Genomic DNA, 27,048 nt, shown 5'->3' on the forward strand with positions numbered 1-27,048 from the left:
GACTTTAAGTGACTTTGTGCTTCAATGCGACATCGCAACTTCGCAGAACTTCTCTTTTTTACTGTGTGCACCTGACTTCAGGAGTAGTAACCCCCTCGCTCGCAGGTAGAGCATGGCAGGATTAGTCACTGCGCCGGCGATCGCGGTCCTGGCCCGTTTCTGCGGTCGGTAGAGCCTCGTCAGACCCTTGAGAGCGATACCAATATGCCCGGCACGTCGAGGTTGGATCACGTACGCGGCTGGCCTCATCGCATCAAGCCGAAGCCTGCAATCTGCATAATTTCCTGGATCTTCCGATCCTTTTGCGTTCTACAGAACTCGACCGGCCCTGCCCTAGGGCCCCGGGGTCTCGTCGGAGATCCGTAGAAGCAGAGAACGCGGTGTTTCAGAGACACACCGAGTCGGAATCGCGTTTTCCATAATCTCCGGGACTGTAGGAAAAGTTCCGAACGAAGCCTTCCCTAAGAAAACATCGCGAGGTCTTTGGACTCGCGTCAGAATGAAATCTGAAAGTCAACAGGCTGCAGCGCGATGTTTGTCGAGCCTTTAGGAGTCCCCAAGGACCATCGACTCCCAGGGATAACTTAACGGCGGACGCTCGCCACTCGGAGGGCTGCCAGTCCTCGGAAGCCCGTGGCGAGTACAAATATTGATTTGAAATTTTTTCAAGAACGGCTTCTCGGACGTTAACGCCGTAAGCTCATGCCCACTTCGAACCATCGGAAAGACTCCGGAGCTACTCTTCGTTTCACAACAGGAATGCACCGGTTTTTTAACGCGTTTGAACAAAGGGCAAGTCCAGCGAGGCGACAAGGAGTAGTCGAGTCAAATCCTCGCAGCCACGGTTGAGGACAGGTGGCAGGCAGCGGCCATTGGGGCCCACGCTATTAGGGGCCGTATAATTCTCAATGTCAGGCCGCAAATATGAGCGGCAGAGGAGGAGGAGGACGCGTCGCGACTTCGGTTTCACACACGGGCACAAACGCGTTTAAATCGTTTTCTTTTCACTACCGCGCTTAAGCGTGAATGTCGAGGGTTCATTCCCACGGCAGGTCATTACAACTTCCTGGGCGTTCTGCGGATTCTCTTCTGTGCGATACGCGAACCCGCGTACATGTTAGAAACCAAGTTTCGAGATTTTCTGTATCTCTCGACCACGCTGCAGCCCAGACGCCCAACAAGGCCCACAGCTCTGCTCTACCTGCGTTATAATGACACGGCTGCCTCGCTCTCAGATCCTGGAAGCCGGGTTTCATCCTCACTTATTACGGAGCTGAAATACTTGTGACGCAGTGGGTAATTGGCGCGAGAAAAACTCATGTTTGCGGTTGGCCCTAAGGCCCACAATTCCGTCCCAGTTCTCTCTCGTGTTTAGCCGTGGGACGGGCACCGCTCTCGCTCACTCGGCCCGGGTTAAAGGAAGAAGGACGGAAACCATTCGTCTGTGCCTTCGGGGGGCTTCCTCCTCGTCCATGTGCCCGTGGAATCGAAGACGTCCGTCTGTGTGCGCCCGCTGTACACCGGCTAGTAGTACTCGAGTATTGGGCCCCGCGCGTACGCATACACGTAGTCTCGCCGCCGGTGGAAAACATCATGGAGTAAGAGAGTAGGTCCCCACTTCTCGGGGCCCGTCGAAGAACACGGGCAGCCAGTACCCGCGCAACCTCGGCGGACCGCGTGTGCAGCAAAGAATTCACGGTGTGGGTAATTTCACCGAGTGGGCCCGATCGGCGGCTGCGGTGCGAATGTGAAAAATCGGGCATTTCTGGCCAGTGACGCATGTGTCGAAGATGCTGAGCCTCCGTTCTGTTGCGAGTATTCCCAGAGATTGTGCGGATCAGTGTGACGCGCGATTGGCGATTCGGGCCTGTTTTTCGTCGAGAGTGAAGTGACGGTGGGCCTGGTCGACAGTGATTGTCAACATCGGCGCGAATAACCTTCCTGACGTTTACGATCCGACGCCTCAGGGGAGCAAAACAGTGTTACGTTACACCGCGCGTGGGACGCGAAGGAACGTCGATTTGCAGACCCTTCCATAATACAGGGCCCGTGCTCTTCGTCGTCGTCGCGGTGTCGGAGTGACGAATAATAAAAGATTATCTGTAATAACAGCTCCGGGCCGGGCATGGAGATCCTATCTGGCTGAGTGCCTGTCTTAAGAGCTGAGACGGAGTGCGTATTAATATGTTAATGTCCTCCACTACCGGTTATTGGGCCTTTTTCAACTTCAACCAACGCGTGCCGGTCGAGGCTGACGGCGGCGGATTTTTTCGAAATACCTGCCCTCGACTCCGAAATTTACAGGCTCGAGGCGATCCTGTTACCTGTAAAAAGCGGCGATCTTCACCCCGCCTTTGTTCCCTCGAGACTCGCCCCTCCTTCAAGGATATTGGGCTGCCTTCCGCCTCTCGATCCGAGAGACCATCCCTCGATCTTTTCATCCTCGCTAATTCCCACGGGGCGATATGTCGAGTCTGGCTCATCGCCGAGACACCATGGTCACCGGGTCGAAACGGTGGTGGCGGGGCGGCTGCTGGGCGACCCGGAGCCACCAGGAAGCCTACCTGCGGAAATTGTACTCCAGGAAGAACGTCGGTGTCAAGAATTGTCAGGAAAATGCCGGAATGCCGTGGTCACCGGCCGTCTACGATCTGCCGACGACCGACGAGCACTACCTCGATGCCTTTCTGAGGAACAGGAATGAGGGAAACGTCGATTGTCCCGCGCTTTCGACGCCCCGAGCCAGCCCGACCGAAAAGTGTCTGGAATTCCTTGACGGGGCCCGGGATTGCGGCCGCGGTAACGCCGCGGCGAGCCGCGTATTCGGCGACCTTTCGAAGACCATCGACACCCTCGAGGTCACCGAACATAACTTGGACAGCCTTCTTCACGCGAGGATTCACCCCGAGGGTTACAACAACGCCGAGTAAGTCGACGATCCGGCCGCACTTTGTTTTTGCTGCTATTTGGTAAACGCCGCACGCGATCTCGCGTTCTGACAAGGATGATTGCTACACGTACGGCTCACGGACGGATTTTTACCCGGACATTTAGAAATCTGGGATACCTGCCTAACTCGCTTACGCCTGTTTGTGCCCTGAATTTCAAGTGCCGGATTGCGTCATCGGGCCCGAAAGTCAGCTCGAGGGATCGTATCTGAACTCGGTTGAAAGAACGATCTATACTCTGTACTATTGCAAGGCGACCGAACGAGATCGATCGGTGCTGAATCGCTGGATATGTATCTCATGGTTTAATCAAAAACTCAACAGTCACCATTGTTCTCGCTGTGTCACTCCGATTGTAACGTAATACACCATGGCCCTTGACTTACAAGACTCTCTTCTGGCACATAGTCAATAGCAATTTTACACGATATACGGCACAGAGCCTTCCGCATGCCTATGGCTGCCTGCACCTTCGGCTCTTGATTGCAGATCGACCCGATATTGTCTCGGATAGCCGCGATCGATTTACAACTTGTGTTACCCTCGTCTAAAACCATCCGGACGAATTAACCGCCGCACTAAGTATCGAAACCACTGATCGTGAGTCTAATCCCCAACGATCGTGATAATCATTCGTAAGACTGTTCGTTTCAGATCCCCCAGGAAAAGGGTTTTTCATGCTAAATCAAAATTCAACCGAATCCTGATGAAAACCCAGGTCTAGCTTTCAGGAAATTCGAAATTTCGTACACAACTCTACGATGTCTGTAGACTTGACCCAATTTCATATATAACAACTGTATTTTATATTTGGGTTCAGTTTCTACAAAAAATAATAATAAGCAATTCGTATGTGTTCGGCCTCGAAAAACGTACCGTGAAAGTCGGTACGAGTGATCAATTTTCGATGGAAACACTGTATCGAAAAAGTACCGACTAACTCGAGAAGGAGTATCCTATTGATTCCCACCCATATGCAAATAGTTTTTTACAAGAACCTGTCGTCCCGGTTGAAAAACGATGGAAAGAACATGTTAGAAAAAAAAAAAATCACACCGTGTAGTCATCGTTGCCTTTCTAGATCCCACGCACGCACTGACATACTACCTTGGCCATTGCGTTGCCGCAGTCCTTATCGCGGGGTGTTGTAGGCTGTACAAGTAGCAGTACAAGTACAGAAAACTTATCCGCTGTAAATGCGATGAAGGTAAATGCATGCGTAGACACCCACGAGTCTCATACGTACCTGTATAATAAATTGACCGGGCATTGAATCCGCGGAGATGGAGAGAATTCCTTCTCTGCAAGGGTAGGAAAATTTCCAGCACCGATTTTATAACTCGATCCCGGGACTGCCAAGGGGTCATGGGTCAGCCCATTCAAAGCCCGCTGGTCGATCAAAGCCAGGGCCGCCTTTTAACGGACAATGCAATCCTGATTGTGACTAATGTCTCCCTGCTATTCTTGAGACACTTGAGACGACTCTGAACGGCGTGGTGAACGCCAGGTGCTTGGCACTTGGGCACAACGTCTATTTCCCTATCCCGTTTTATCTGGTTTTGTTTTATTTCATTTCTCTCTCTCTCTCTCTCTCTCCTTACAGCTCAATACCGACTTTACACACGTTGGCATAATATGTATAGCGTATACGTTAAACATTATGTACATAATATATTTGTCGTGGGGTTAACGACTCGGTTGACATTTGAGACGGGGTTTTATTATTTTTATCAACCTGCTTTGGAAGCACAGTAGGCGCGATTTACGAGGGTATTTGAGAAGGGGTATCAAGCGGATGCTATAAAAGAGATGATACGACTAATGCGAAAATCGCGCAATACGTATCATTGGACAGAGAGAACAATGAACGCTGAGATGGTGGAAGGTGAGGATTGCTTAGTGAGGTGTAATTGGTGGTTTTCGGTTTTAGTACGAAAGAGAATACAGGCATGACAGAGTTTACAATTTTTTTTTTCATCGGCGCTGATTCCCGTAATGCTTTAATGACAGTCGGTCAGGCAATTAGCAGAAATATAGACCTTGCGTTGGATCATAATCACCGATTCGAATGGCTCTGGCCGCTGAAGCACGAACGAAACTCAATTTAATTAAAGACCTACGTGCATCCGAGCTCATTACGATCGTCTAAGAAATTGCTTTTATATATAAAGTAGAAAATTAATAGCCGTGATCATCGGACACTCGGAATTTCTCTCTCATCCCCAATCCGAAAGAAGAAACCCCCGCGGCGTGAGACGCCGCCCGGCTTACCGCACTTATGCTTCCTTCTGAACTCGACCCGATTGTTTTATTGTCGCATCGAATCCAACGACCGAACCCCTTCCGATTCAATAAGAATATTATACACGCACCAAGTACCTACCAACTGCTCGAAAATCGTGCGCGATTGAAATTCCGATTACTCTAATTATCAATTACGAACAATTTCTCTTGGATACCAAGAATCTTTTCGTCACACTATACCGAATCACTATACTAAAATGTAGAACGATACTGATTTCGATCAGAGAGTATAACACATCTTCTGTAATCTGTAAATGCCTCATTTAACTAGTTGCCGTATCAGTAAGTTGTACCAGGTTCGATCAAACATCTCTGCAATGATTGACTAGAATGCTTCGAAATTGATTGATTAATTGATTCTCGAATGTAGCACAACGTCGAACAATGTTCTGAGGATTCGATTCTTAAATTCCTAAACACCCGACCACTCAACCAGAAGAACCTTGTACACTGAGAAACAGGTGGTGTTCAAATTTTTCCCAATAGACAACCACAGGCCAGTTTGTTTTGTGATTTTTGAAAATTAGTATTTATCAGATAACGTTAGACCGACACAAAATTGTAGTTTGTACTAGTCCGTACCAAAATGTTTCCCGCAGTTTGGATACATCCCCATGTTTCTCACCCCACACTGTGATTAATCCAAGACCTTTTTCCTTGGGGCTGTTGCAGAAAAGTGTGCCGCAGCTGCAGGTGTCCTCGAGAAGAGCACCAGCGGGGTTCCTCGAGTGAGACGGGGGGTTCGTCGGGATTGGGACTGGGACTGGGCCCCGGCTCCCCGATGGCGATGGCGATGGCCTTTCAGGGCCCCGGATCAGCCGCAGGTACCCCCGGCGTGCCTCCCGAGCCGTTCAAGAGCCCGGTTCAGGCGCCACCGCCACTCCAGGACGCCCTTATGCATCATCAGAGGCACTCGCAGAGCGACGACGACAGCGGATGTGCCCTGGAGGAGTACACGTGGGTCCCACCGGGTCTGCGTCCCGACCAGGTAATGTCAAGGGCTAGACAAACGCGATCCGAAAATACGATGATCTATGCAATTACCTAGCGCATCGCGTCCCATCGAACGATGGACGGAGCGAGACTCGAAGGTCTCTCATCCGATACTTCCGATAGTGAGAAACGTATTTTCATGAGAGTTCGTCCCAGTTGAGTATTCATTACTTGGAACGTATGTAATATAAGAGAACCGGATACCTCCTTGACGCTTCTCATACTTATACGGTTACTCGCATACTCAATGCACTCAGCATATTCACGCTCACGGAGTATATTACACAACCATTATCCTGGCCGGGTGTGCATCTTGCGTTGCCGGTACGCGGATACATCTGCTCGAGATATTCAATGAGACAAGAATTTTGCATCTCATCCGTGAACCATGAGTAATAAAAATATCTTAGTCATGGATGGAACGACGTGGCTTCAGGTACCGAGAAGACAGCCAAGGGCATGTCGTTATTCGGCTATTTCCGTAAGAGATTCGCCTGTACACTTTTATCCAGACTGGAAAAAGCACGACTATAATCTGTTATTGTGACAAGTCCACTTGTTTCCTAATCGTGATGTAGAGCAGGTGCGAGTATCGTTTGACTTGGCTAGTCTAGCTTCTGGATGACCGAACGACCGGACGACAGACGGATGTATTCTTAAATTGGCAGTCCTGGTCACGCAGCGTTGACTATGACTACGGCTGTCCTGGGTGAGAATCGCAGGTGCATTCCGGACCTTGAATTTTATAAACCACCTGTCCCTTAATACATCCGTCTTGACGATGCGCGGCTAGGATAAGAGACAGGTGTTACGAACTTAGTAGCGCCAATCGAGAGTGAAGTTTTTATACGCTTCGCGACTGACGATGTTTCCTGGGCGAGGAGAAGTGCGGTAGATTTTCTAAATTTTCGTTTTCGAAAAGTGAAAAGAATGCTACTACGAGAGCGAAAACGAGGAGTAGAAAGAAGATGAGATGTCCGAGCTTACGGTGGAGATTAATTTGAAATTCTTACGGCAAATCGTGTAGCTGCTGTTGAACAGGTAGAAACAGGTAACATATATACCTGACTGCGCGACGGACGCATAACAACACGGCAGGCACAGCGACAGGGTATAACTGAGAGTTATCGACGCGATTTAGTACGACAACCTGGCGCACTTTTATCGGGCATGGAGTCAGGTTGACTCTTGTTTAATTAGCAATGGATTCACGCAGGCGACGATATTTATAATCCAATAGCAAAAACGCGGTGGAAAGAAAAATGAAGAAACAGAAGGAGAGTGAGAGAGAGAGACGAGAATACAGGTACACGGCCCTGTTTGACTTTAATCGAAACATCAATCTCCGAGTAATAGCTTCATCTATTTTACAGGAACCCGCGGGTTCGTCGCGTACACGTGTTATAGACAGAGAAGTTTTTCGTCGCGCAATAAATAATGAAAAATTGAAAATGGTCCGTCGCTACTTGGGCCCACCATCAGCGGACGAAAAGCTGACCGTGATATTTAATTGGCCGGTTATTTCGACCCGGGGGACTTGGCTCGCACCCGGTTAATCACGAGCACGATTTTCGATCGATTAGCTCACATATGTGCGAGTGATTAATAGCACGAATCAATGCCGACCGCATGTTCACGTCTCCCTGTCTATGTTCCAGGTCCATCTCTACTTTAGCGCATTACCAGAGGACAAAATACCGTACGTGGGAAGCATCGGTGAACGGGAACGCGTTAGGCAGCTTCTTCAACAGCTGCCACCCCACGACAACGAGGCTCGTTACTGCAGCGGCCTCTCCGAGGAGGAGAAAAGGGAACTGAGGGTGTTCGCGGCCCAGCGAAAACGCGAAGCCCTCGGCCGCGGTCACGTCAGCCAGCTCGAGAGGCCGCATGGGACCGGATGTCGCGAGTGCAGCAGGCCCATCGCCGCGGCAGAAATGGCCGTTGGGGCCTCGCGCGCAGGGCCCACTGCCCTCTGGCATCCCGCCTGTTTCGTCTGCTGCATATGCAGACAGCTCCTCGTTGACCTTATATACTTCTGGAGGGACGGACGACTCTACTGCGGACGCCACCACGCCGAGACCCTCAAGCCCAGGTGCTGTGCCTGCGACGAAATCATTCTCGCCGACGAGTGCACCGAGGCCGAGGGCAGGGCTTGGCACATGCGGCATTTCGCTTGTCTAGAGTGCGACAGACAGGTTCGTGGCTAAGAGGGTCAGGGGGTGAGTACGAGAAGACGGCTGACTTAGTGAGGGAATTTTTAGAATTCGATTGGGGTTTGTTTTATTCAAAACTTTGCAGATCAAGATTCATTTGCGTATCTTTTTATTGGTAGTCACACGTTTCGCGATACCCGTGATTGCATCAGAATTGTTTTAACCGATTTTTTCCGAATTTAGAGACAGTATTCTTGGATAGCTCATATCCTTTTTCCTTTACTCTTAATTTTTTCTAAGGAAAACCGTACAAATGCAGATCGATTCCCGTGTCGGTTTTCAGAAATAAATCCCAAAGGTTCACCCATTTTTAGTCGTCTACTCGTATACTATTCCCCGTTAAAACGGTTACACTCCTTCAGTGAGGACGATGATAAAAAACTCCAAAAAAAGTATGTCCAGAAAAATAAGTTGACGTCAAAGTTTCATGAACTTTACCAAGTTTGTTTCTCAGTAAACCCAATTAATAAAAATCTATTTTTCCCTTGTCAAAGAAGTTTCTAATCCGTCAATATAAGAATACGTAGTAGAATATTTTGAAAATTTCAAATGAGACATATTAATATCTGGCAACTGACCTGCATGATCTTATCTTTCCAGCTGGGAGGTCAAAGGTACGTCATGAGGGAGGGCAGGCCCTACTGTCTCCACTGTTTCGACGCCTCTTTCGCCGAGTACTGTGACAGTTGCGGAGAACCGATCGGCGTCGACCAAGGTCAAATGTCCCACGAAGGTCAGCACTGGCACGCGACGGAGTCCTGCTTCTGTTGCGCCACATGTCGCACATCCCTTTTGGGCAGACCCTTCCTGCCCAGGCGGGGTGCCATCTACTGCAGCATTGCTTGCAGCAAAGGTGAACCACCGACAACCCCGAGCGACTCTTCTGCAGGACCTCCGCTTCCACCAACCTTTCCAAGGTAAGGTTTCCAAGTGGGATCGATTGTCAGGGAAAATCGCCGGATTAACGTAGGCGATTCCTGAAGCTGTTCCTCCATGTGGAAAACTTTGTGTTGAAATCACGTCGTCTAAAATACCATCAGTTACTAATTGTTAACATTGTGATTTTTCTTGATTTGTAATCTGTAAAAAATTCTTAGTAGGATTAATGGACATGACTTAGAAAGACAGTGATGGTTCCATCAGTTTCTTTGAAACTAAAATGTTCCTCTGATTCCGATAACAGACATTGCGATACTGTGGCGATGGTGAGATTATAGTAATCATTAGTACGTATTATCTAACCTGTATATATTATGAAACTTTTACGACGGTAGAGTTGAACATTACCATTAACCGATCAACGATTCCTCGGTAGCTCAGTAATTGGCGTGAACTGTTTCCGAGTAAATGGGCATGACGGTCCTCGTGGATAAATTCCACTGTTTAATATGTTTTTAGCTACGCAGATAGCAAAGCTTTCGTACAGGTATACTATTTTACAACGGTCTTTCCGACACGGTACGTAAAACGTCATGAGATACGATAATAACCGGTAGAATTTTGACCGTGAAATCGTGACTCGAACTGCACTTGCCTACATAATCGGTAATTGATTTGGCAGGACGTGAACCGAGGTTACATACCCCGTAAAATTATTTCCGTATGTTTTCTGATTTTTTTTGCTCTCATCTTGCCGTCAGTAAGTACCATGAATCATCCCCTGGCGTTACTTGAACCATGGCACAGTAAAACCCTCGCCAAAAATGCACTCGTCTCTTCACTGAACTCGCGCGAGAATCTTCAATAGCAACCGTGGGTAACTTACCGACTGCCGGTAAGTCGGCAAGGCAGGCATCTGTACGCCGTCGGTATTGACCAAGGATGGGAAAATAACGGAGGGATTTATTCCGCCGCAGCGATTTCCACCGTCCTGCGGAACTCACCTTGTACGAAATTGTACGAAATTAAAATGTGACATCCATTTTTATCTCCGCAGGTTGGTGAGGCGGCAGCCTCCACCTGCAAGCGAAGGGTCCTCCAGTCCTCCACCGCCTCCTGCCTCGAGACACACCCTCGGTTCACCCAGGAATTCACCCCGCATGCCAAGGAAGCACCAGCAGGCCTCCACCGCATCCGTCGCGACGATGCCAACGCAGGCAATTCCGTCGCCGGTTGATTTTTCCGCCGACAGTCTCGGCTCGGGTGGATCGAGGCCTGGCGGTTTGGACAGGGTGCTTCTGGAGAGGAATCTCGAGAGGCTTTTACAGGAGAGAGGCTCGCTACCGGAAGAGACGCCGACGGAACTGGGAAGGTCCGACAAACCGATATTTGCAATAACTTGTACACGTAATTTCCGCTCTCCAGGCCTGTGAAGTCGAACAATGCACGGACCAAGCGTGAAGTTAACGCGCAGGAAATTACGGAGAGTCAGTTGTGCTCGATTGCTCGCGTTCTCATTTCACCATACCCGACAGCCGATTACGAAAAGTCATTTACATCGGACTTAAACAAATCGTTTCATGCAATTTTCGTTGATATACCTACCAATCTATCAAGTGATATTTATGGACTCAAATTTCCACCCGTGATCTCGAACCGCTTCAGTCCGGTACAGATGATTTTCAGTAGGATTTAAATCACAGTGAATCACACCCAGTCACTGAAAATAACAAAAAAATAGTTCACAGCCTGAAATACAACGAAAGTACGTGTATAAGATGATAGATAAACGAATAGAACTTTAATGAATTGAAAAGAATCAGCCCTTACCGCAAGACTTGCGGTGACTTCCAATGCTGGGAAATCGCTATCGCGTAATTTCAAGTGATTCGCAACGATTTCCAATGAATTCAGTGACGTTCTACGATAGCTTGACCTCTTTATTTTCAAAAATATTTCATGGTCATTAAAGTTCCTTTGACCCCAAATTGCCAGTCTTGTGACTTTCTCGAGTGAACGGCTCTTTGGTCAATCGTCGATGGGTGTAAATTGACCTATCGATAACGATTTTCAGACTGATGCAAGCCAGGGACAGAGAGCCTCTGCGCTACGCCCAGGGAACCGTTCCGGCTCACGCCTCCAGCATGCCGGAACTTCCGCCGCCGCCTCCGCACGTCAACGCGAACCTCAGTCCCACCGATCCACCGACTCCAACATCGAGAAGGGTCCGATTCCAGGGGGATGAATCCTCCGCGACGCCAAATGCCCCTCTGCCACCGACACCTCCGCCCCCAAATGTCCCTCGGTCGAGGAGTCTGCAGCCCGAAGAAGCGGCCAGTACTTCTTCATGGGGTGAGAATTTGAGCTGGGAATTTCAAGGGGCCGATATTTCGCAGATTTAATTGACGTCCATAAATTCGAAAGTCAGATGGTTAGACTTCGTTTTACGGAAAAGGGTCTGAGCTGCGGTTCGAATCGATATGATTTTGTTATCCGTTAAAGCAGGCATTGCGAAAATCTCGGCTTTTCAGTTTTTGCAATAGCTGCTTGCTGAAATCTAACGAAATTCTAAATTCTATTTCATACCTTTCATTGACGATACTTCGACTTCCACGGGGCTTGCCAATCGGTCTCGTTGATAGAAATCATGCTCCGAAACTGGAAGAAAAATTCTGTTGGTTATTTTTTATGAAAGATTTTGAGAGCTTTACGATATCCGTTCGAAGATAATACAAATTCGAAATTCACCGTGTGTAAAGTTCGAAAAGAATAACATTGAATTTATAACATCGTATTATTTTGAGACAATTTATGTCGTAATATGTTTTTTGTTGGTTAATTATTCATCGCTAACCCAAGAATTGAATTGATTCGATCATATGTATTTTTTGTAGTATTTAAAAATCTCAGAGCTGAGGACAATTTATATGTTTAGACGTTGAGAAGCCCCGTGTTCACCATTTAATCTACACCTATAGTCTCGTCTTTTGCAAATCCGACTTAACATTGCCACCGATATAAACATTTCTGAGTTTGCAAAGCGAAGCCAAATTGGCACCGCAGCAAAATCCATCTTCCCAACATTTACAGAAGACATCGATCCGTGTTCAGTGCTCTTAAAACCTACACTGAGAAATTTTTAGTTCCGGTTACCGCTCAGTCCTTAACTATTTTCATTTTTTACCACAATCCAAAAATATACTTCTAGGTAGAAAATGAAAATCAGTTTTTTTTTTAACGTAATTTTGGAATCTCGTTTAATTTCCAATATCTCTTGTAATATTTTCAGGCGGTATCGGATCGAGGGTGAGAACGGAAGAGGAGGAGAGCTGCTGTTCGACTTGCAGCTCATCGAGTAGCTCGGACGAGGCATCGGCGTATGCTTTGCCACCCCGTCGAGCCTACGGTGGAGTGAGAATTTCGTACGTGCCAAACGACGCCGTCGCCTGCGCCCGACGTCGGCAACCCCCGACGTCGCAGACGCATAAGGATGCCGAAAAGTGCGTCGTGTCCTGATCATTTCTCATTGATTTCTCACTCCGTGAATATAATTTCGATCGATCATACAGCCGAAAGTGATATAAGGAGAGAAGGAGTATCGATCCTTGAAAGTGACCGTGCCAATTAACGTGATTAAGGAATATTGCCTGAATCAGTCGGAGTCTGAAATCAATGGACTTGACAGTCGGGACAATCGTACATAATATGTAATAACCTTAATCACAAGTATTATTCGACCTCTGCTTGCGCTAAATATTATACACTTTGTACCCATAATTTTCGAGGCAAGCAATATTGAAAGTGATTCAGATATATTACATACCTGTACCCTCGTTTTGGGGGAAGATTGGGCGAAAATTTTTATACGCAACTGTGTCGAGCAGCGGCTATATATATAAAAAAAAAAAAAAAAAAACTGTATTTAAGAAAAATAGTAAAACGGGTTTCGTTTTTAGATTTAATCAAAGCCGAAGAAATGATTAAAATAAAGTCTGAAATGTATAATACCTACATAATGCAGTTTCGAGTACAATATTTTGTTTAATTTATTACTGACAATAAAAAAAAAAAAAACGATTTGATTTTATCGTCGATCTTTTTACAATACATACGTATATATCTGTAGGTATCTAGGATATAGAATTTATCGCCTAGAAAGGTAGTTGAAGGAAGAGTTCCTATTGGCCATGAGGTTTATTTTTCAACGAAGAAAACGGTCGGTATATTCCAAAGAGTAAATCGTCCCATTAAACAATCTCGCATACTTGCTGAAAGAGTATTTATCCAATTTTTCTTTTCTCTTCGCTTTGTCTTTCACCTATTAAACGTCATTTAATATACTATTTCAATCATGCCTTTCGTACGTTTGCCGCGGGAGAGTTTGTGTTCAAAATTGTGACATTACGTAAATGTAAAATTAACGCGAGAGAAGAAACTTATGGGTAAAACAAGTAGGCATACACACGTACAATGCAACACGTGTGCACGGCATAAATCTGTAAGTACAATATGCATACATCGAAACGAGCTGCGCTGAATTAAATGTGCTCGTATATTAACCTGTGTGTATGAATCACCTTATGCAAGGTAGCAATGAGTGGGGTATAAGGCACTCCGAGGTTCGGAAAGAAAACGTCCGAGAAGCCTTGGCACTCTTTTGCGCCATCCTGAATTCGATATTTTCCATACGTACTAATTGTAAGTCTGACGACCTTATACCCACCGGCTACCAGATGCGGCAGGATCGCTTTACGTAGCTAATAATCGCAATGTAAGAATATTAAATAACTAAAAGGAAAAAACGAAATCGTAAAAGCACAAAAGGAACTGACAATGTCAATGTAAAAGCGAAACTTCGTATATGAACACTGTAATACTCGTTAATTAATTAGCAGCCGACGGAAGGTTTCGCATGATAATTTTATTTTGTCGGACGAGCTATAAATTCTATGAAATTTGTACATCATTCGATAACGATGCAACGCCACGTAATACAAGACTCTGTAATATCGTATCGGATACTTCTTTTTTAACTTTAATTTCTGTTTTTTTTTTTTTTTTCCCCCTCTCGAGCTCCGTGTACATTATATTTTATAGCTTTAAGATGTTACAGCGAATAGTTAGACCCTGTGTATATATTGCCTTTTCACGATTTGTATAATAAAGTACAATTTATTATTATTTATTCCAAGCTCAAATCATATTATATACGTGTCCGCACCTTTACCCAGATACATTTTCATAGCAAGGCCGTGCAACAGATTCCAACTGTGCGGCAAGACGCGGAAAGAAAAAAAACAAAAAAAAAAAGAAGAAGAAAAAAAGGAAAGGAAAGGAAATGAAATAAACCAAAGAGAGAAAGAAAATAAAAGGGGATTGATCAATCGTCGATATCACAGAACTCGCGCGTTCTGATCATTAGACGCTTCGGCACGCAACCGAACGACTGCTGAATTTATTATGTCACATATTGAGGCCATTTGTATCGTTATAAAGTTACCATGAACACGCACTTCTGGCGTTAGACGATATTCCAAGGGCTCGCGTGTGTCGCACCGCCTTTGCCTTAGAATTAATACCCGCGATTATTTTTGGGTCAAACTTGCACGTAAGTTCTTGCGAAATTATAAATTAATGCCGAGTGAGACGTATTATCGGTGATTAAACGCTTGCGTTTCGACACAACGAAAGCAAATTCCATTCGACGGATTTATCGTATTACGCAGCTTGTGAATAATATCGTCCTTTTTCTATGTTTAACCCTTTTATGTATGAATTTTTTTTTCTTACATGCGATTCTCTTGGAATTATTACACACGTGTGCTCCTCGGGTCGCTGATTACGAATCTCAACTCGAAATTCGAAAATTCGAAATGGCAAATCCAATACGGCGAACACAAATTCAAAAAGTTATTTGCTTTTGTTAAAACTTTACGTTAGATGGTTTTTGGGGTTATTTATTGATTACGAATCTGAACTCGAAATTTGAAAATTCAAAATGGCGGACAAGCGAGAACAGCAAGGAAAATTTTGAAGTAATTCTGTAATATGTTTTGGTGTTTCTATTTTTCGTCGAAAAGTTTCAATAAATATTTCAGGTACAATATGGAAGCAAAAAGCTCGGCGCTTGTTACCGAAAAAGTTGTTTAATAAACAAGATGTAGAAAAAAGGTGGGAGACTGGGCGTATTAAAGGGTTAAGAAAGGGTTTAGAAGGAACGACCGTTTCAAGTTTCGCCTGTTTATGGCAAAGAACGGACTTTTGGAATAAAAAACAATTAGCTTCCAAGATCGAGTGCCTACATGCCTATGCATGTATTGCCGAGGTACGAAACGGGAGAATTATCTTTCCTGCGTATAATTACGGAACGGCCCTGGGTCGCAATAAAAAGTGAAACATAGCGGCAGCCTCTTCGCTACAAGGACAGCGGAAATGAGGAAGTGGTGACAGGCAGTAGTTTACGGTATTAGAAGGCAGATTAAAGACCGCCGTGGATGCAGGTGAGCTTTCACTTCGGCGAATAACGAATTGTTGTTGCTACTTTTCACGCCGATTGCTATAACTGCAGGAATGTAGTAAAGAAACAACGACTGGAGGTGTAACAATCGATGACGTCCATCTCCGGGCTACGTTGTGGTTTTTCATCCGTGGGAATTGAAGTTTGATAGATCTCATTATTTTCTGCCTTTGACAGAACAATATAATAACCCATTGTCTAGTGCGCTCAACTATATCCGTTCAGTTTCGCAATTATCTATTGTAAAGAAACTGCGGATGGAAATCATTCCTATTTATTTTCACTTTCGGCTAGTGTTTGAATCCTTGATATTATAATTTCGAGGATGAATTAAGTCTCGATCAAAAGTTGGGCTGAGGAGAAAAAAAAAAAAAAAAACAAAAAACAACAAACTATTCGAAAGGTCTCCGGCAATGTTAATTGCGCAAATGAGGGTTGACGGGATTGAAAAAAAGTTATGTAAATCCTTGTTATGCGATGGATATGAATTTGTGATAAAATATCAACTATTTCGGAAAAGGTTAAATAATTTCAAACTACAAAATGATTAAACTCTGCTCCTTTTAACCCGATTTTATTGTTTTTGAAATCATCTGCTGAATAAGGTAATATTGAAGAAATCTCACATTGCGGTGTAGTTGTAACGGGTGAATTTAATTATTGACGAACATCGGCTTTATCATTCTTAGACAAATTCGTTTTGATCGACTTTGGATATTGTAAAATTTTCATCAGGCGGCATCTAGAGATTCCTGTAACGAATAACATAATCCCAAAAAAATATTATCGGGTTAAAAATACCAAAGTTTGATTATTTTGAACGTTCTAATTATCAAAGTATTTTCAGAAACTGTAACTGATATCTCTAATGCAGCTTGTCTTGTTCGAGATTTCTCAGATTCGTTTTCATTGCACAGTAGAAATGTCATTTGAAAATTTACATTCCTGAAGATTTCCCAAACAGTTTTGCCCAATTCTTAACTTCCATTCCGGTGGATTAATCCTTAACTCTTTGAGTCATAGTGGTAATTATTCTTACCACCTATTTTATATCCATTTTTTGTATGCTTAGAAAACTTTCAAAACATATTTCTTTACAGTTCTTTGCTATTTCTGATAGTATACTAATAGGTTTTCAATACTCGAGAGTAATTGTTTCGATAAAATGCAAGTTATTATTGTTAGAAACAAATTGATTGAAAAAAATCGTGAATAAATCATTTCCGAGAAAATTACCCCTCTACACGTATGCATGTTTTATACAAATTATAAGTTCTTAGGCACGCCGATTATGAATCTGAAGTCGGGTTTTGAAAATTCAAGATGGCGGATCTGACATGGCGGATGAAAATCGAAAATTCGCTCGAATCCGGAGAAAAAAACTCTATCCGGGAGTTTTTGTGGTGGCTGATTACGAATTGGAAATCAGATTTTCAAAATTCATTACGACGAATCCAATCACCGACCTCAAAAACCCTTGCCTAGAGTTTTTTGACCGTATTCGATCAACTTTAAAATTTTCGTCCGCCATGCTGGATCCTCCATCTTGAATTTTTGAAATTTGATTTCAGATTAGTAATCAACGACCCCAAAAACCACAGAATACTATCTTGCTACAAAAGTCGACCGCAGCGCAATAACGTTTAACTCAAAGGGTTAAGCTCAAGACGTCCCCACCAATAATAATTATATTCATTCCTTCTTTATCCCGCTCACGATTTTCCTCGGTTCTCCAATAAACGGGGAAGGAAGGTCTCTGCACGTTCCGCGTAGAATACAATAGACAAAGAACGAGTGGTTAAAACGCATCAAAGTTTCTACGGCACATCCGGATGCGAGCCGAATGTCAATTGCGTTTCCGTGTGTGACTAACGACGCCTAAGACAAAGTCGTCTTTGGCCAATTGGAGTCGACGGAGAGACAAAAAGGTACAGCTACCGGTGCAGGTACAAGGGCTTCTGATTCTTTGTTTGGACAACGGAGGCGGCGGGCAGAACACGCCCGATGATTAGCCACACGGGACTTTGCATCCCGATGAGCCAATGCAGCGTGGGTTCAGCTTCGGCCGCACGCCGTGCCTTATAAGAAGCGAGGAAAGCCTCGGGGAGGAATCGAAATAAGTTGTAATCGAGAAATTCGAGCCTCGTACCGCCCAGTAAAGCCGAATTATTCCGGGGATCAATCTGCCAATATTGAACGTCGTAAAATAGCGAACACCGCAGCTTATCAGGATTTTCCTGTCAGCTTTTCCTCCTGAGAGGATGTCTCGGATTTTACTAGGCAACCTTTTCGAGGCCCGTAGGATTGATCCCCAGTTTTTTCTACGTTCCTCGGTGCGAAACTTTGAGCAGAAAATTACACGCCACAATCAAACTTGAATAATGCTGATATTTCTTCGCCTGTACATTGAAATTTCGTCGTCACTGGGATGTGTTTTTGTTTTTACTACCGATTCATTTGACTTTGGAAGATATTCAACGTTGTTACATCAAAATATCAGACTGCTTTCAATTTAATGAGATTCGCAAAATTAACAAGTGTGGTCGAAAAATGTCTCTGCAACTTTCGACGTCTAGAAAATATGATTGTTTTTACGAGGAATTGATTTGAGAGAAAGATTTGCATTCAGTTCTTGATTCTTCTTCAAACCAAGACGATGAAATTTCTCTAATATTGATCGATTTGAACGGATCACGAGATTGATTTTAAATTTATTTTTCACCGTCTTTATCAGGAAAGTTACCAATCGCGGTAGATCAAAGAATTATTTTTCACTACTTTCGAATAAAATAACGGTAAAATATTGCGAATTGAAAGTGGTATAATTAATGAGTTTCTTAATATATTCACAGCTGTGAACATAATTTCTCTCATCTAAACCACGAGGATCGTCTCAGCTTGTAATGATTCCCAGTAAACGAAAAAATATTGAATCATGTTAAATTAGAATCGTTTTGATGGCTGTCACTGCGTATCACACAAGAAAATGGATTCTATGGCCGAAAAATCAATCCGATTTAATCGTTACATTGCTTTTAATATGCGTCAACGGATTTTAAGATTTTCCATTTGCATTCTCTAACATACAAATCCGTATCCATTGCATCTATTTCTATTCCATTCTTTTGTACAAATTGAAATTTCAATTCACCTCGAACAAAGTTTAATACGTCTCGAACATCAGCGCTTTTATCGTTTTCCATTGGACTCTTTCTTTTCTAATCCATTTTAAGCCGCGACGAAAGATTCCGAATATTTTCGCATTACGCGGCAGGTTTACTCGATAATTTCGAATTGACAAACAGGAAAATGAATCCATTTTCATCCGTTTTTCAATCTGTTTTCGTTTACTGGTATCGATAAGATTGAAACGAATCGAAGGCTGATAATCGTTGATGTAATCACCGAATCGTTTTTGAGATTTATTAATTGCGATTCTGTCTAATCGATTACGCAAACAGCACAGCTCAACTCTTGTGACATTTAAACGTTCTGCGCGTCCCGTGTGTGATAAAAATAAAATAAAATAAAAATGTCGAAATGTTACGTAACAATAAGGGAAGAGATCATAACCGAACGAAACGCGGGAAAACGTCAAGACGGTGATTCCGATTATGTGTGTATAATACGCTACTACATGCCTCGAATGAATGTCTGAAAGCGAGATGAAAGTCTCGTGAGTTTTTAATCATTTTTGTGAAATGCGTATAATTTCTAACAAGCAGCGGGAACATTAAACGTTCCGCACTACCCGCCGAAATACTCGTCTGCTCAAGGATTTGCGCAATCGTGCAAGAATAACACCGAAGTGTCGTGAAAATTAAAAAAAATAAAATAAAATAAAACACTTGCATTCGTAAAATAACCCGCGGCGCAAAACTCGTCGACTAAATGTCCCACTCTCGTTTCGTACGTCGTAATATATAATATAGATTTCTATCTTGTTGCGCGTCGTTATACCCATTTTCATAACAATTTCATTGTTAAGTCTCACCGCGGTTATTCGCAGCTGATGCTCGCGTTCTACGGCTATCATGTTACATGGCTCCGACTTGAAATCACATGCGTTGAGGACGGTGTGAACCAGGCCAATTGCGCAAAACCGAATCCCCCAGTTTCCTGTATCTTTCGCAATTTTTAACCATAAGAATCCGAGCAAGATTCTGAAGGCACGAATTTTTCAGAGACGAAATCGATTTTTTTTTTTTTGTTTGTTTGTTTTTTTTCTTGGATTGTTTCGATTGATTATTCTGCCCGTTTGGTCAGCGCAAAGCCGTAGAAGTTTAACCGTTGGTTACAAGGAGCCGGTTTCTTGACGTTAAATTGACACGCGAAATTGTATACACCCCGATCCATCCTCAACGTGGTGTAGAAATTAACGACGAGGCCTCGAGGCAGCGACGCCTTTAACGCGGAATAGTAATTACATCGATCGGGTTGTATAATAAGTGTTCAAATTACAAGGTGGATAATGATTGAGGTGAAATTGAGACTGTTTTAAAAGCCGAGAAATTATACCTACACACAGCTCGGGCATAAATTCTACATTGTAGATACGATACGGCGATGCGTGAAGCATGTGCCTCGGATGATTGACCGCGGAAGTAAAAAGTGAAGAAATGCAGGTAACGATAACCATCGTATTTTCAATAACAAGCCGCCATAAATTTGGCTCAATTGTTGAACGGAATCTAATTTTCTTACGCGTAACGACGCTTTTCTTAATAATTTTCAGGACGCGGCGTGTGATCGATTTATTCGCGTCGCGCGTCTTTTTCGCACTTGAATTGCAAACGCGTTTCGAGCATCTTTTTAGCCAACTCGAGAACGGAATGCACGAAATGCATCCGCTCAGCGCCGGAAGAATTCTTCAATGTTGCGTGGTGCGATATCCGATTAAAAAAAAATGTTAATACTACGAAGATTCAAAACTGTAAATGCTTTCTCTTTTTAATTTTTATACGATTTTGAATAGTTATTCCATTAAATTTTTCATTCCTTAAATTATCAAACCAACTGTTAAAGATTACTGAAAATATGTAACTTTAAAATAACAAATAATTCCAATGTCTCGATATTTTCTGTTCGACGTAGCCGATCATCGAATTATTTTTCATCCTCTATCGATAAATTGACTTTTGACTTTCATTCTCACGAAAAAATTCAATTTACAAATCAACAAATTTCCACGCACCAAATCCCTCGCTATCGTCTCAAAGAATCGAAACCCATTTAGCGAATCTCATTCTGAAAAAATTCCAGACCACCCTGTATATATACATATATATATATATATATATGTATACACACGGACCGAATACCAACGTGAGCACGGTGATACCATACGATTTTCTACAGGTTCCTCGTCGCATATTATACGAGCGGTAGGCCGTAGAACCTCGTAAGAGGCTTTCTCTAGCTTCGGAATGCGCAGCCCCCCCTCCACCACCTCAGCCACCTCCTTCTTCTTCTCCGGTCTCGTTCACAAGATCGAGTCTTGCTACTATACACGCGAGGAGAAGGTGAAACATACGCTCGACGTTCCTCGTCCCTTGATACACAGAAATGTGGGTACACCTCGTCTTGGTACGCAGGCTAGGCGAAGAAGTTTGGCAGCAGCAGCAGCAGCACACTAAGCGGCTATCCTCAGGGCCGCACGAACCGTGAGGCCCTTAGCCAAGGGCCCGGCAAGACCGCGTGAAACTCTCCCGCGCGCATGCGCAGAAGGAGTTTCTACTAGCCGGAGCGCCTAGGCTTCGCGCAGTCTGCTTAACGGACCGACGCGGTCTGAGGCTAGGTGTGCCTGAGGCCCCGAGACCATCATGGCGGGGGTAATCCGAGAGTCGTGCTGAGCGAGCGAAGGGGGGGGGGGGGGCCTTATGAATTTTTCGCTCGGGGCCAGTTCGCAATGGTGCCGCGCGTCTCGAGTAGCCAGTCCTCGTCACCGTCTCGAAGACGAAACGGCCAGAGTGAAACTCTACGGAGCAACGATACCGCGTTTCTTGATACCAAAATGGCTTCTCTCAAATCGGCGGTGAAATTTTTCACGAGATTTTAGTGCCTCTGATAACGGAAAACGGATATTGACGAGTAAACGAGTGTCGTTGGTGTCTGTGAATCAGTGCACCGTTCCAAGTTTCTTATTCTTCTTCGTTTCGGCTGTTTATTTATTCACTTGTCGTTGTCAACGAAGAGGAAACGCTGATACAGGGAACGATTTATCGTTCAGGTAATAAACACGTACGTACGGATTTCATTCTACGTTCAATCCGTCTATTCTCCCATCCACGTTACGTCTGTTTAACGAGTAATCGGACGAATCACACAAGTGTTCTTACGTCACAGACTGAGAGGAAAAAAAAAAAAAAAAAAAGAAACAGACAACCACGCGTCTATATCGAGAGGAAGCAGTAAGACGTAATACCATTTTAATTAGACGTATCCGTATAGTACGACAAATGGTCCCAGTCTATTCGTGCTAAGGACATCCTGTTAGGCTGTTCTCTGACCAAGGATACCAAACCGCGTGTCGATGGGTACAAATTCCAGGTCCTCCTGGTAAATCCTACTACGTTCACAGGTTACACCGAGGAGCCCCGGAAAAACCAGGCTCTATGCAGGCGGTGAGGGAACGGATTTTCGATACCGAGGAAGAAGAAGAAGCAGTGCGTTGCAGTCGTTGATTGGAAGAAAGAGAGAATCGAATAGTTGGAAAAGGATGCTGGGTCCAAACCGAGCCCAGACGACGAGGACTCTCCTCTTCGTCCTCGTCCTGGGTGTGGCGTTGTTTAAATCGGCGAAGGGACACGTCGCCCTGACTTTTCCCCACGCGAGGAAGTACGACCTCGACTTCCTGGACAACGCGAGGACGCCGGGACCCTGCGGAATGCCGAGAGGTGAGAGAGAATTTGGCGTGTCGATTGGCGCGAGCTGGTAGAAGAAATGCGAAAGCTGACGTTTGCGCTTCGGCCAATTTCGCGCCCGTCTTATCCCGACTTTCGGGGTACAGGAACGAACCCACTCATTCATGGATTATTGCCTGCCGTAGAATTATGACGACGGAGATATTCCGGCAGCCGATGGTCGGTGGGAAAACGGCATTAAAATAGCAGAGGAGACGAGGCGTGGGGAACAACGAAGCTTGTATACGATTAGAACCGACTTTCACTACGCCTAGTATTTGTCTACTAACGTCTTAGTCTTAGCCGCTCGCCAAGCGGCATTCTCCGGTAATTACTTCAGGTGGCAAGGCATCCGCGGTTAGCGCTCCGAACAAAATTACTGCGAACAACGTTTGAATTAGCTATTCTCTGCGGTATAAACTGCTCCGCACGATCTGAGAAAAAATATCGCGACAGTGCTTTTGCGGCTAAGGACGAAGTGGGAGAAAAAAAAAGAGGGGTGGGGGGGGACCGACGAGAAAATGAAAGATAAAATTATGTATTACAGGATCAACGCACGATGTTACAACGGTTATCGGGAATTTTTTCATTACAGTAACTTCGACGCGGCAAATTTTCCTCACTTGCTGTTTTTTTGTCTTTTTTTTTTTTTTTTTTTTATCAAACTCAAACGATCAATCGGATCTCTGAGGCGTTTCTCAGTTATGCTCATCTAACTCTGACGCAACAAGGATTAATAATTGCGAACGGAGCACTTGACTCGCGACCGAAAAATCTTTCTTATCGCGAAAATCGTGCCGAGCGCGGCGAGTGGAAAGAAGAAGAAACGTTACGGCCTGGAGTGTAAAATAGCTAGTTCGCGGGTCACGCAGTCAGTCGTTCCGTATGGAAAGCGATTCCGGTCTGCGGTATATTTTCCCTAACCGTTGACTTTTTGGTTTCTTGTTTTCTTTTTTTTTTTTTTTTTTGTTTTTTTTTTTTTCATCTACCTCTTTTCTTCTTCCCGCGATTAAACCGCTGTTTTAATCGCCTCCTCTCGAATTTATCAGCTTCCCGATCTCTCGCAGTTCCATTATAACTTAAAAACTATGACTATTTTCGCCGGATTTGCAGTTTTGCATACACCGTTCCGTTACGCAGACTGCACGGCCTTTAATGACGATCAAATTGAGGTCCTTGAAAGATGATATTAGGTAACCGACTGCTGCCACCTTCTACCGCTAACACTGATTCACGTATGTGATAAATCATACGCTCGTTTATGAACGTTACGCGATGCGGTGTCGTCGGGAATTTGATTTTTCGTCGCGGAAAGATCGCGGTCCAGTTGCGATTACACGCTTAACTGCGAATTAAGAAGTCCCCGGTTCGTCTGTAATTATATTTATTTATCGTTTTTCCTTGCAAATGAGAACGGGGATTCATATACGGAACTGAAAATATTCGAGATTATATAGATTAAATCTCGTAATACGAGATGGTTTATGGTTCTGTAATTTCACTCTCGAAACTGAGAGTAAATAATCGTCCTCGATTATTCACAACAGGCATACTTTAACCTAAATCGCTTCAGCCAGATGTTTTCTATTCTCGTTTCTTTTTCCAATTACTTTAATTTCTTCAATTTTATATCCTTTCTTTCCTTCTCTTTTTCCGTACGAAAATAAAATTTTCTCCCGCTGCGCGAAAAGAACGAACGAAAGTTTTCAGGCACAGTGCCTTTAACAACTGTCGAAGAAAATCTTTCTTCAGCGGAATATCGAGCAAGCGTTTCGTCCCGGAGGAAGTTGGGCATTGTAAAAATAAGTGTCAGACGTAGAAATGCAGAAGAGACACGCTGCACCGGCACGCGCGGCCCAAATCACTTTTTGCCTCCTGCTATTCGACGCCTCAATTTCACGGCTATTTTTCGAACGCCGTTTTGCTCGCTGCAATGTCGAATGGAACGAGCAGCGCACGCTATGTACCGTACAAATTGCATGAAAAGAAATATCGACGAGAGCCGAAGAAAGGTGATGAAAAACACTTGATACAGGTTTGCGCCGATACCGCGAATTAACAAAGCACAACGAGAGTTTTACTTTTACGAGCATAGTTGCCGCGTGTATTACGAGAATTAAATTTAAACCGTGCGAAATCATTCGATAAACTGTAGGAATCGACAAGAAAGCTCTGTTTTTTTTTTTTTGGTCGTTTTCCTCGAGTGGCTCAAATCACCGTCAGGTTTATTAAACTCGACTATAATTTTAACAATGTTGGTGATGAGAAAACCGTGGCTTTGTAGACCGGAAATAATCGACATAGCAAAACGTTTTGCGCCTCTTTTACGAGTCGTACCTAACATTTGTAAGTCGACTGATAAATTTGATGGCTCGAAAAACTGCGCGTCAAAAATTATTTAAAACAAAATTGAAAGAAAAAGAAGAAAACGCACAATTTGCGGTGAATAATTACCGATGGGGTTGAAATTCCAAGAGAGCGAAATTGAGAAAGTTTAGAAATCTGAAACATCAAGATTTTCAGTTCTGTGAATTTCTGGTTTGGTGAAATTTCACCACTTTGATCTTACTTTGTTCTGGATTTTCGATATTTTTGCGTTCGGAATCCCGGTAATTATGATTTTCGGTATTTCTGATTTTTTACACTCACTCGTCGAGTAAACCACGCTGTCTGAGTATATTTTAATTTTCGGAACTTTCGGACGTTTCTTAATAATTTGAAATTGGGCGCTTTCGGAACCTCAGTCCCACCCCAATGATAAAAAACATTGTTCGTTGTAGAAACAACAGTGTGCACTGAGAGAAATTTTTATTTCCGTTTACCGCTCACGTCCTCAACTATTTTCATTTTTTACCACGATCGGAAAATATACTTCTAGGTAGAAAATGAAAATTAGTTTTCTAGCCGTTACCGAAAAGTCTATTATCCGTTACTATTCTTTCTCATTACGATCGCTGTTACTGTATTTTCTCGCAACTGTTGCTAAACTTTAACGCTCGCGCAACGATAAATTGACGTCAAAGCCTTGTTTGACTAAAAAAAAGTAGAGTAAAGCTCACAAACTGATTTTGCGTTTCAATTACCAAAAAAAGGATCGACGATAGCGTAAAATGGTTACGCGTGCCTCGTTTTTCGTAATTCCAACGATATTCAAAGAGTTTTTTTTTTAACGATACCTGTTTTATCGAATTTTTCTAGTTACTGTAACAAATGAAATTTTTCTCACTGCGATAAAAAAAACAATAAAAAAAAAAAAAAACGAGCAAATTCGCGGCAATCGATACGACCGTCGTAGTAAGCGAAATTCCAAAAACATGAAATTCGAGAAGGTTGCGGAGGCTCGGAGCTACGTCCGACGATTCGCAAGCAGCTCGTTTCCAATATCGCATTACAACGCGATCGCTGCTATCGAGTCACCGCGGGAATCGGTCTGTCCGCAGTTATGCGCTACGGGAATAAATTGTTTACAACATGACGTAGGAAAAGGTCAAAGACAAGGACGTGACCGGGTGTCGAGGCGAAAGAAGCGGCGTCAAAAATCGGCTACGAGTCACTCGCGAATCGCGTGGGCGTTTAAGGTGGATCTTGAAACCTGTATCACTAGCTGCAGCAGCACTCCGACGACCACCGTTAGAGCAACCCGAGCCCAGAGTGCCCGGATTTGCATATTCGAGCGATTCGAGTTATGCGGTAAATAACGGAGGGTTTTTGTACACGGGTATAAATTTGTGTCGGAGTTGCATGGGGGGGGGGGGGGTGATACGAGAACAGAAAAAACAAGTCGGTCCTTTTTTTCGTGAGAATTAATGACTTCGCACACACTTCCCGCATATCTCGAAAATTCCACAACCGTTCGACAAATATTAACGCCTTTTTAAGAAAAGACGTTATTTACGATAATCGTTATGGTTGAAAATTGCACGGGTAGGTTATAATTAGCGAAAGACAGAATACGGATTTCCTCGGATCGATGCAAATGTTCTTTCCGAATGGACGGTTTGTTTTCATTTATTTATCGAAGGCGAAGCAATTTGCTGCGAAGTTTCCGGTGATGAATTCAATAACTTATTATTGATTTTTTACAGTGGTTATCGATACAGTTGCGTAGAAATTACCACATTATCATTTTTCAATCAAATTTTATTCGTAAAGTTATAGTCGGAAGTTAATTACCGGGTAGCTTTACGCTTTTCCCTGTATTCTTTGATAAAAACGGATGAAACTCTCATGAAAAATGTCAATTTAGAAAATTAAAGAGAGAAAGAAAGAAAAAAAAACATATATATACGTAT

The 27,048-nt window shown here is 43.9% G+C and overlaps 2 protein-coding genes and 1 long non-coding RNA gene across 17 annotated transcripts in view; 2 read left to right on the forward strand and 1 right to left on the reverse strand.

Moving 5' to 3' along the window:
- The window catches only part of LOC107220191 (protein prickle), a 115,778-nt gene extending 102,464 nt beyond the window's left edge, over window positions 1-13,314 (forward strand). For 9 of the 10 annotated variants that reach the window (XM_046740777.1, XM_046740776.1, XM_046740781.1 and 6 more), the window contains 6 exons: window positions 5,925-6,240; window positions 7,904-8,440; window positions 9,059-9,375; window positions 10,395-10,709; window positions 11,412-11,689; window positions 12,627-13,314. In XM_046740777.1, the coding sequence (XP_046596733.1) occupies window positions 5,925-6,240; window positions 7,904-8,440; window positions 9,059-9,375; window positions 10,395-10,709; window positions 11,412-11,689; window positions 12,627-12,853 (1,990 nt within the window). In that variant the 3' untranslated portion in view covers window positions 12,854-13,314. Of the gene's footprint in view, window positions 1-1,670; window positions 2,927-5,924; window positions 6,241-7,903; window positions 8,441-9,058; window positions 9,376-10,394; window positions 10,710-11,411; window positions 11,690-12,626 lie in introns of those variants that run through there. The other variant, XM_015658675.2, reaches the window with a different exon arrangement.
- On the reverse strand, window positions 9,370-11,483 carry LOC124294639. The gene is made up of 3 exons (XR_006904563.1): window positions 11,168-11,483; window positions 10,943-11,057; window positions 9,370-9,483 (listed from the first exon to the last, which is right to left on the reverse strand). It is a non-coding gene; the product is annotated as an uncharacterized LOC124294639 (long non-coding RNA).
- An 8,433-nt stretch (window positions 13,315-21,747) lies between the features above and the next one.
- LOC107220133 overlaps window positions 21,748-27,048 on the forward strand; it is a 28,079-nt gene continuing 22,778 nt past the window's right edge. For 2 of the 6 annotated variants that reach the window (XR_001525598.2, XM_046740773.1), the window contains exons 1-2: window positions 21,748-22,094; window positions 22,435-22,750. Coding sequence is in view for 4 of the 6 variants with exons in the window: in XM_046740773.1 (XP_046596729.1) it covers window positions 22,573-22,750 (178 nt within the window). In the remaining 2 variants the exon portion in view is untranslated. The remainder of the gene's footprint in view (window positions 22,095-22,434; window positions 22,751-27,048) is intronic. The other 4 variants (XR_006904561.1, XM_015658597.2, XM_015658606.2 and 1 more) reach the window with 3 other exon arrangements.

This window comes from Neodiprion lecontei, chromosome 5, assembly GCF_021901455.1.
Source record: "Neodiprion lecontei isolate iyNeoLeco1 chromosome 5, iyNeoLeco1.1, whole genome shotgun sequence".
Taxonomy (NCBI): domain Eukaryota; kingdom Metazoa; phylum Arthropoda; class Insecta; order Hymenoptera; family Diprionidae; genus Neodiprion; species Neodiprion lecontei.